Source organism: Tremella mesenterica (genome assembly GCF_000271645.1).
Source record: "Tremella mesenterica DSM 1558 unplaced genomic scaffold TREMEscaffold_23, whole genome shotgun sequence".
Lineage (NCBI taxonomy): Eukaryota > Fungi > Basidiomycota > Tremellomycetes > Tremellales > Tremellaceae > Tremella > Tremella mesenterica.
In genome coordinates, this window is record NW_006711247.1 from 1 (window position 1) to 10,754 (window position 10,754).

General features: G+C 44.1%; 2 protein-coding genes across 2 annotated transcripts; both read right to left on the reverse strand.

The window, feature by feature from the left end:
* Positions 1-478: 478 nt before the first annotated feature.
* Positions 479-4,777, reverse strand: TREMEDRAFT_66435 (uncharacterized protein; the record flags this gene model as incomplete). The annotated part of the gene is made up of 14 exons (XM_007008486.1): positions 479-528; positions 655-696; positions 1,034-1,133; positions 1,166-1,270; positions 1,336-1,373; positions 1,543-1,660; positions 1,844-1,881; positions 2,517-2,557; positions 2,859-2,869; positions 3,029-3,066; positions 3,195-3,236; positions 3,874-3,915; positions 4,043-4,084; positions 4,720-4,777. The coding sequence occupies 14 exons, from the start codon at positions 4,775-4,777 to the stop codon at positions 479-481; spliced, it is 765 nt and encodes a 254-aa protein (XP_007008548.1).
* A 3,192-nt stretch (positions 4,778-7,969) lies between these two features.
* On the reverse strand, positions 7,970-10,413 carry TREMEDRAFT_66436 (uncharacterized protein; the record flags this gene model as incomplete). The annotated part of the gene is made up of 9 exons (XM_007008487.1): positions 7,970-8,019; positions 8,196-8,256; positions 8,491-8,528; positions 8,826-8,867; positions 8,996-9,037; positions 9,506-9,547; positions 9,845-9,886; positions 10,015-10,056; positions 10,356-10,413. The coding sequence occupies 9 exons, from the start codon at positions 10,411-10,413 to the stop codon at positions 7,970-7,972; spliced, it is 417 nt and encodes a 138-aa protein (XP_007008549.1).
* Positions 10,414-10,754: the final 341 nt, after the last annotated feature.

Sequence of the window (10,754 nt, forward strand, 5' to 3'; positions counted from 1 at the left end):
CGCCAGGAAGTATAAAGTCTTAGACTGTCCCGTGATCGATTCAATTCGATTTCGAAGTCCATGTACTATTGAAATTCGAATAAGCCCAGGTGTGTGTTACTACTCATGCCTGAGAGAACTCAGGGCTGTCAGAACACTTCTCAAGGGTTTTCCCAATCATTATGAGACTGTCTCAAAAGGAACTAACCCTCTACGTTCAGCCGTGTCGATTCAATTCGATTTCAAAATCCATGTACTATTGAAATTCGAATAAGCCTAGGTGTGTGTTACTACTCGTGCCTGAGAGAACTCAGGGCTGTCAGAACACTTCAGGCACCTACTTTGGGACAATCTGAGACTGTCTCAAAAGGAACTAACCCTCTACGTTCAGCCGTGTCGATTCAATTGGATTTCGAAATCCATGTACTATTGAAATTCGAATAAGCCCAGGTGCGTGTTACTACTCGTTCCTGAGAGAACTCAGGGCTGTCAGAACACTTCAGGCACCTACTGTGGCCCAATCTGAGACTGTCTCAAAAGGAACTAACCCTGTACATTCAGCCGTGTCGATTCAATTTGATTTCAAATCCATGTACTATTGAAATTCGTATAAGCCCAGGTGTGTGTTACTACTCTTCCCTGAGAGACTCAGGGCTGTCAGAACACTTCAGGCACCTACTGTGGCCCAATCTGAGACTGTCTCAAAAGGAACTAACCCTGTACATTCAGCCGTGTCGATTCAATTTGATTTCAAATCCATGTACTATTGAAATTCGTATAAGCCCAGGTGTGTGTTACTACTCTTCCCTGAGAGAACTCAGGGCTGTCAGAACACTTCTCAAGGGTTTTCGCAATCATTATGAGACTGTCTCAAAAGGAACTAACCCTGTACGTTCAGCCGTGTCGATTCAATTTGATTTAAAATCCATGTACTATTGAAATTCGGATAAGCCCAGGTGCGTGTTACTACTCTTCCCTGAGAGAACTCAGGGCTGTCAGAACACTTCTCAGGGGTTTTCGCAATCAATCTGAGACTGTCTCAAAAGGAACTAACCCTGTACGTTCAGCCGTGTCGATTCAATTTGATTTAAAATCCCTGTACCATTGAAATTCGGATAAGCCCACGTGCGTGTTACTACTCTTCCCTGAGAGAACTCATGGGTGTCAGAACACTTCTGGCACCTACTTTGGCCCAATCTGAGACTGTCTCACAAGGAATTAACCCTGTACGTTCATCCGTGTCGATACAATTCGATTTCGAAATCCATGTACTATTGAAAGTCGAATAAGCCTAGGTGCGTGTTACTACTCGTGCCTGAGAGAACTCAGGGCTGTCGGAACACTTCAGGCACCTACTTTGGCCCAATCTGAGACTGTCTCAAAAGGAATCAACCCTGTACGTTCAGCCATGTCGATTCAATTCGATTTCGAAATCCATGTACTATTGAAATTCGAATAAGCCCAGGTGTGTGTTACTACTCTTCCCTGAGAGAACTCAGGGCTGTCAGAACACTTCTCAAGGGTTTTCGCAATCAATCTGAGACTGTCTCAAAAGGAACTAACCCTGTACGTTCAGCCGTGTCGATTCAATTTGATTTAAAATCCATGTACTATTGAAATTCGGATAAGCCCAGGTGCGTGTTACTACTCTTCCCTGAGAGAACTCAGGGCTGTCAGAACACTTCTCAAGGGTTTTCGCAATCAATCTGAGACTGTCTCAAAAGGAACTAACCCTGTACGTTCAGCCGTGTCGATTCAATTTGATTTAAAATCCATGTACTATTGAAATTCGGATAAGCCCAGGTGCGTGTTACTACTCTTCCCTGAGAGAACTCAGGGCTGTCAGAACACTTCAGGCACTTACTGTGGCCCAATCTGAGACTGTCTCAAAAGGAACTAACCCTGTACATTCAGCCGTGTCGATTCAATTTGATTTCAAATCCATGTACTATTGAAATTCGTATAAGCCCAGGTGTGTGTTACTACTCTTCCCTGAGAGAACTCAGGGCTGTCAGAACACTTCTCAAGGGTTTTCGCAATCATTATGAGACTGTCTCAAAAGGAACTAACCCTGTACGTTCAGCCGTGTCGATTCAATTTGATTTAAAATCCATGTACTATTGAAATTCGGATAAGCCCAGGTGCGTGTTACTACTCTTCCCTGAGAGAACTCAGGGCTGTCAGAACACTTCTCAAGGGTTTTCGCAATCAATCTGAGACTGTCTCAAAAGGAACTAACCCTGTACGTTCAGCCGTGTCGATTCAATTTGATTTAAAATCCATGTACTATTGAAATTCGGATAAGCCCAGGTGCGTGTTACTACTCTTCCCTGAGAGAACTCAGGGCTGTCAGAACACTTCAGGCACCTACTTTGGCCCAATCTGAGACTGTCTCAAAAGGAATTAACCCTGTACGTTCATCCGTGTCGATTCAATTCGATTTCGAAATCCATGTACTATTGAAAGTCGAATAAGCCTAGGTGCGTGTTACTACTCGTGCCTGAGAGAACTCAGGGCTGTCGGAACACTTCACGCACCTACTTTGGCCCAATCTGAGACTGTCTCAAAAGAATCAACCCTGTACGTTCAGCCATGTCGATTCATTCGATTTCGAAATCCATGTACTATTGAAATTTGAATAAGCCCAGGTGTGTGTTACTACTCTTCCCTGAGAGAACTCAGGGCTGTCAGAACACTTCTCAAGGGTTTTCGCAATCAATCTGAGACTGTCTCAAAAGGAATTAACCCTGTACGTTCAGCCGTGTCGATTCAATTCGATTTCAAAATCCATGTACTATTGAAATTCGAATAAGCCTAGGTGTGTGTTACTACTCGTGCCTGAGAGAACTCAGGGCTGTCAGAACACTTCAGGCACCTACTTTGGGACAATCTGAGACTGTCTCAAAAGGAACTAACCCTCTACGTTCAGCCGTGTCGATTCAATTGGATTTCGAAATCCATGTACTATTGAAATTCGAATAAGCCCAGGTGCGTGTTACTACTCGTTCCTGAGAGAACTCAGGGCTGTCAGAACACTTCAGGCACCTACTTTGGCCCAATCTGAGACTGTCTGAAAAGGAACTAACCCTGTACGTTCAGCCGTGTCGATTCAATTCGATTTCGAAATCCATGTACTATTGAAATTCGAATAAGCCTAGGTGTGTGTTACTACTCGTGCCTGAGAGAACTCAGGGCTGTCAAAACACTTCAGGCACCTACTTTGGCCGAATCTGAGACTATCTCAAAAGGAATCAACCCTGTACGTTCAGCCGTGTCGATTCAATTCGATTTCGAAATGCATGTACTATTGAAATTCGAATAAGCCCAGGTGTGTGTTACTACTCGTGCTGAGAGAACTCAGGACTGTCAGAACACTTCAGGCACCTACTTCGGGCCAATCTGAGACTGTCTCAAAAGGAATTAACCCTGTACGTTCCGCCGTGTCGATTCAATTCGATTTCGAAGTCCATGTACTATTGAAATTCGAATAAGCCCAGGTGTGTGTTACTACTCGTGCCTGAGAGAACTCAGGGCTGTCAGAACACTTCAGGCACCTACTTTGGGACAATCTGAGACTGTCTCAAAAGGAACTAACCCTCTACGTTCAGCCGTGTCGATTCAATTCGATTTCAAAATCCATGTACTATTGAAATTCGAATAAGCCTAGGTGTGTGTTACTACTCGTGCCTGAGAGAACTCAGGGCTGTCAGAACACTTCAGGCACCTACTTTGGGACAATCTGAGACTGTCTCAAAAGGAACTAACCCTCTACGTTCAGCCGTGTCGATTCAATTGGATTTCGAAATCCATGTACTATTGAAATTCGAATAAGCCCAGGTGCGTGTTACTACTCGTTCCTGAGAGAACTCAGGGCTGTCAGAACACTTCAGGCACCTACTGTGGCCCAATCTGAGACTGTCTCAAAAGGAACTAACCCTGTACATTCAGCCGTGTCGATTCAATTTGATTTCAAATCCATGTACTATTGAAATTCGTATAAGCCCAGGTGTGTGTTACTACTCTTCCCTGAGAGAACTCAGGGCTGTCAGAACACTTCAGGCACCTACTGTGGCCCAATCTGAGACTGTCTCAAAAGGAACTAACCCTGTACATTCAGCCGTGTCGATTCAATTTGATTTCAAATCCATGTACTATTGAAATTCGTATAAGCCCAGGTGTGTGTTACTACTCTTCCCTGAGAGAACTCAGGGCTGTCAGAACACTTCTCAAGGGTTTTCGCAATCATTATGAGACTGTCTCAAAAGGAACTAACCCTGTACGTTCAGCCGTGTCGATTCAATTTGATTTAAAATCCATGTACTATTGAAATTCGGATAAGCCCAGGTGCGTGTTACTACTCTTCCCTGAGAGAACTCAGGGCTGTCAGAACACTTCTCAAGGGTTTTCGCAATCAATCTGAGACTGTCTCAAAAGGAACTAACCCTGTACGTTCAGCCGTGTCGATTCAATTTGATTTAAAATCCATGTACTATTGAAATTCGGATAAGCCCAGGTGCGTGTTACTACTCTTCCCTGAGAGAACTCAGGGCTGTCAGAACACTTCAGGCACCTACTTTGGCCCAATCTGAGACTGTCTCAAAAGGAATTAACCCTGTACGTTCATCCGTGTCGATTCAATTCGATTTCGAAATCCATGTACTATTGAAAGTCGAATAAGCCTAGGTGCGTGTTACTACTCGTGCCTGAGAGAACTCAGGGCTGTCGGAACACTTCAGGCACCTACTTTGGCCCAATCTGAGACTGTCTCAAAAGGAATCAACCCTGTACGTTCAGCCATGTCGATTCAATTCGATTTCGAAATCCATGTACTATTGAAATTCGAATAAGCCCAGGTGTGTGTTACTACTCTTCCCTGAGAGAACTCAGGGCTGTCAGAACACTTCTCAAGGGTTTTCGCAATCAATCTGAGACTGTCTCAAAAGGAACTAACCCTGTACGTTCAGCCGTGTCGATTCAATTTGATTTAAAATCCATGTACTATTGAAATTCGGATAAGCCCAGGTGCGTGTTACTACTCTTCCCTGAGAGAACTCAGGGCTGTCAGAACACTTCTCAAGGGTTTTCGCAATCAATCTGAGACTGTCTCAAAAGGAACTAACCCTGTACGTTCAGCCGTGTCGATTCAATTTGATTTAAAATCCATGTACTATTGAAATTCGGATAAGCCCAGGTGCGTGTTACTACTCTTCCCTGAGAGAACTCAGGGCTGTCAGAACACTTCAGGCACCTACTGTGGCCCAATCTGAGACTGTCTCAAAAGGAACTAACCCTGTACATTCAGCCGTGTCGATTCAATTTGATTTCAAATCCATGTACTATTGAAATTCGTATAAGCCCAGGTGTGTGTTACTACTCTTCCCTGAGAGAACTCAGGGCTGTCAGAACACTTCTCAAGGGTTTTCGCAATCATTATGAGACTGTCTCAAAAGGAACTAACCCTGTACGTTCAGCCGTGTCGATTCAATTTGATTTAAAATCCATGTACTATTGAAATTCGGATAAGCCCAGGTGCGTGTTACTACTCTTCCCTGAGAGAACTCAGGGCTGTCAGAACACTTCAGGCACCTACTGTGGCCCAATCTGAGACTGTCTCAAAAGGAACTAACCCTGTACATTCAGCCGTGTCGATTCAATTTGATTTCAAATCCATGTACTATTGAAATTCGTATAAGCCCAGGTGTGTGTTACTACTCTTCCCTGAGAGAACTCAGGGCTGTCAGAACACTTCTCAAGGGTTTTCGCAATCATTATGAGACTGTCTCAAAAGGAACTAACCCTGTACGTTCAGCCGTGTCGATTCAATTCGATTTCGAAATCCATGTACTATTGAAATTCGAATAAGCCCAGGTGTGTGTTACTACTCTTCCCTGAGAGAACTCAGGGCTGTCAGAACACTTCTCAAGGGTTTTCGCAATCAATCTGAGACTGTCTCAAAAGGAATTAACCCTGTACGTTCAGCCGTGTCGATTCAATTCGATTTCGAAATCCATGTACTATTGAAATTCGAATAAGCCTAGGTGTGTGTTACTACTCGTGCCTGAGAGAACTCAGGGCTGTCAAAACACTTCAGGCACCTACTTTGGCCGAATCTGAGACTATCTCAAAAGGAATCAACCCTGTACGTTCAGCCGTGTCAATTCAATTCGATTTCGAAATCCATGTACTATTGAAATTCGAATAAGCCTAGGTGTGTGAATCCATGTACTATTGAAATTCGAATAAGCCCAGGTGCGTGTTACTACTCGTTCCTGAGAGAACTCAGGGCTGTCAGAACACTTCAGGCACCTACTGTGGCCCAATCTGAGACTGTCTCAAAAGGAACTAACCCTGTACGTTCGGCGTGTAGATTCATTTGATTTAAATCCATGTACTATTGAAATTCGGATAAGCCCAGGTGCGTGTTACTACTCTTCCCTGAGAGAACTCAGGGCTGTCAGAACACTTCTCAAGGGTTTTCGCAATCAATCTGAGACTGTCTCAAAAGGAACTAACCCTGTACGTTCAGCCGTGTCGATTCAATTTGATTTAAAATCCATGTACTATTGAAATTCGGATAAGCCCAGGTGCGTGTTACTACTCTTCCCTGAGAGAACTCAGGGCTGTCAGAACACTTCTCAAGGGTTTTCGCAATCAATCTGAGACTGTCTCAAAAGGAACTAACCCTGTACGTTCAGCCGTGTCGATTCAATTTGATTTAAAATCCATGTACTATTGAAATTCGGATAAGCCCAGGTGCGTGTTACTACTCTTCCCTGAGAGAACTCAGGGCTGTCAGAACACTTCAGGCACCTACTTTGGCCCAATCTGAGACTGTCTCAAAAGGAATTAACCCTGTACGTTCATCCGTGTCGATTCAATTCGATTTCGAAATCCATGTACTATTGAAAGTCGAATAAGCCTAGGTGCGTGTTACTACTCGTGCCTGAGAGAACTCAGGGCTGTCGGAACACTTCAGGCACCTACTTTGGCCCAATCTGAGACTGTCTCAAAAGGAATCAACCCTGTACGTTCAGCCATGTCGATTCAATTCGATTTCGAAATCCATGTACTATTGAAATTCGAATAAGCCCAGGTGTGTGTTACTACTCGTTCCTGAGAGAACTCAGGGCTGTCAGAACACTTCAGGCACCTACTTTGGGACAATCTGAGACTGTCTCAAAAGGAACTAACCCTCTACGTTCAGCCGTGTCGATTCAATTCGATTTCAAAATCCATGTACTATTGAAATTCGAATAAGCCTAGGTGTGTGTTACTACTCGTGCCTGAGAGAACTCAGGGCTGTCAGAACACTTCTCAAGGGTTTTCGCAATCATTATGAGACTGTCTCAAAAGGAACTAACCCTGTACGTTCAGCCGTGTCGATTCAATTTGATTTAAAATCCATGTACTATTGAAATTCGGATAAGCCCAGGTGCGTGTTACTACTCTTCCCTGAGAGAACTCAGGGCTGTCAGAACACTTCAGGCACCTACTTTGGGACAATCTGAGACTGTCTCAAAAGGAACTAACCCTCTACGTTCAGCCGTGTCGATTCAATTGGATTTCGAAATCCATGTACTATTGAAATTCGAATAAGCCCAGGTGCGTGTTACTACTCGTTCCTGAGAGAACTCAGGGCTGTCAGAACACTTCAGGCACCTACTGTGGCCCAATCTGAGACTGTCTCAAAAGGAACTAACCCTGTACATTCAGCCGTGTCGATTCAATTTGATTTCAAATCCATGTACTATTGAAATTCGTATAAGCCCAGGTGTGTGTTACTACTCTTCCCTGAGAGAACTCAGGGCTGTCAGAACACTTCTCAAGGGTTTTCGCAATCATTATGAGACTGTCTCAAAAGGAACTAACCCTCTACGTTCAGCCGTGTCGATTCAATTCGATTTCGAAATCCATGTACTATTGAAATTCGAATAAGCCCAGGTGCGTGTTACTAATCGTGCCTGAGAGAACTCAGTGCTGTCAGAACACTTCAGGCACCTACTTTGGCCCAATCTGAGACTGTCTCAAAAGGAATCAACCCTGTACGTTCAGCCATGTCGATTCAATTCGATTTCGAAATCCATGTACTATTGAAATTCGAATAAGCCCAGGTGTGTGTTACTACTCATGCCTGAGAGAACTCAGGGCTGTCAGAACACTTCTCAAGGGTTTTCCCAATCATTATGAGACTGTCTCAAAAGGAACTAACCCTCTACGTTCAGCCGTGTCGATGGAATTCGATTTCGAAATCCATGTACTATTGAAATTCGAATAAGCCTAGGTGTGTGTTACTACTCGTGCCTGAGAGAACTCAGGGCTGTCAGAACACTTCAGGCACCTACTTTGGGACAATCTGAGACTGTCTCAAAAGGAACTAACCCTCTACGTTCAGCCGTGTCGATTCAATTGGATTTCGAAATCCATGTACTATTGAAATTCGAATAAGCCCAGGTGCGTGTTACTACTCGTTCCTGAGAGAACTCAGGGCTGTCAGAACACTTCGGCACCTACTGTGGCCCAATCTGAGACTGTCTCAAAAGGAACTAACCCTGTACATTCAGCCGTGTCGATTCAATTTGATTTCAAATCCATGTACTATTGAAATTCGTATAAGCCCAGGTGTGTGTTACTACTCTTCCTGAAAGAACTCATGGGCTGTCAGAACACTTCTCAAGGGTTTTCGCAATCATTATGAGACTGTCTCAAAAGGAACTAACCCTCTACGTTCAGCCGTGTCGATTCAATTCGATTTCGAAATCCATGTACTATTGAAATTCGAATAAGCCTAGGTGTGTGTTACTACTCGTGCCTGAGAGAACTCAGGGCTGTCAAAACACTTCAGGCACCTACTTTGGCCGAATCTGAGACTATCTCAAAAGGAATCAACCCTGTACGTTCAGCCGTGTCAATTCAATTCGATTTCGAAATCCATGTACTATTGAAATTCGAATAAGCCTAGGTGCGTGTTACTACTCGTGCCTGAGAGAACTCAGGGCTGTCGGAACACTTCAGGCACCTACTTTGGCCCAATCTGAGACTGTCTCAAAAGGAATCAACCCTGTACGTTCAGCCATGTCGATTCAATTCGATTTCGAAATCCATGTACTATTGAAATTCGAATAAGCCCAGGTGTGTGTTACTACTCGTTCCTGAGAGAACTCAGGGCTGTCAGAACACTTCAGGCACCTACTTTGGGACAATCTGAGACTGTCTCAAAAGGAACTAACCCTCTACGTTCAGCCGTGTCGATTCAATTCGATTTCAAAATCCATGTACTATTGAAATTCGAATAAGCCTAGGTGTGTGTTACTACTCGTGCCTGAGAGAACTCAGGGCTGTCAGAACACTTCAGGCACCTACTTTGGGACAATCTGAGACTGTCTCAAAAGGAACTAACCCTCTACGTTCAGCCGTGTCGATTCAATTGGATTTCGAAATCCATGTACTATTGAAATTCGAATAAGCCCAGGTGCGTGTTACTACTCGTTCCTGAGAGAACTCAGGGCTGTCAGAACACTTCAGGCACCTACTGTGGCCCAATCTGAGACTGTCTCAAAAGGAACTAACCCTGTACATTCAGCCGTGTCGATTCAATTTGATTTCAAATCCATGTACTATTGAAATTCGTATAAGCCCAGGTGTGTGTTACTACTCTTCCCTGAGAGAACTCAGGGCTGTCAGAACACTTCTCAAGGGTTTTCGCAATCATTATGAGACTGTCTCAAAAGGAACTAACCCTCTACGTTCAGCCGTGTCGATTCAATTCGATTTCGAAATCCATGTACTATTGAAATTCGAATAAGCCCAGGTGCGTGTTACTACTCGTGCCTGAGAGAACTCAGGGCTGTCGGAACACTTCAGACACCTACTTTGGCCCAATCTGAGACTGTCTGAAAAGGAACTAACCCTGTACGTTCAGCCGTGTCGATTCAATTCGATTTCGAAATCCATGTACTATTGAAATTCGAATAAGCCTAGGTGTGTGTTACTACTCGTGCCTGAGAGAACTCAGGGCTGTCAAAACACTTCAGGCACCTACTTTGGCCGAATCTGAGACTATCTCAAAAGGAATCAACCCTGTACGTTCAGCCGTGTCAATTCAATTCGATTTCGAAATCCATGTACTATTGAAATTCGAATAAGCCCAGGTGTGTGTTACTACTCCTTCCCTGAGAGAACTCAGGGCTGTCAGAACACTTCTCAAGGGTTTTCGCAATCAATCTGAGACTGTCTCAAAAGGAATTAACCCTGTACGTTCAGCCGTGTCGATTCAATTCGATTTCAAAATCCATGTACTATTGAAATTCGGATAAGCCCAGGTGCGTGTTACTACTCTTCCCTGAGAGAACTCAGGGCTGTCAGAACACTTCAGGCACCTACTTTGGCCCAATCTGAGACTGTCTCAAAAGGAATCAACCCTGTACGTTCAGCCATGTCGATTCAATTCGATTTCGAAATCCATGTACTATTGAAATTCGAATAAGCCCAGGTGTGTGTTACTACTCTTCCCTGAGAGAACTCAGGGCTGTCAGAACACTTCTCAAGGGTTTTCGCAATCATTATGAGACTGTCTCAAAAGGAACTAACCCTCTACGTTCAGCCGTGTCGATTCAATTCGATTTCGAAATCCATGTACTATTGAAATTCGAATAAGCCTAGGTGTGTGTTACTACTCGTGCCTGAGAGAACTCAGGGCTGTCAAAACACTTCAGGCACCTACTTTGGCCGAATCTGAGACTATCTCAAAAGGAATCAACCCTGTACGTTCAGCCGTG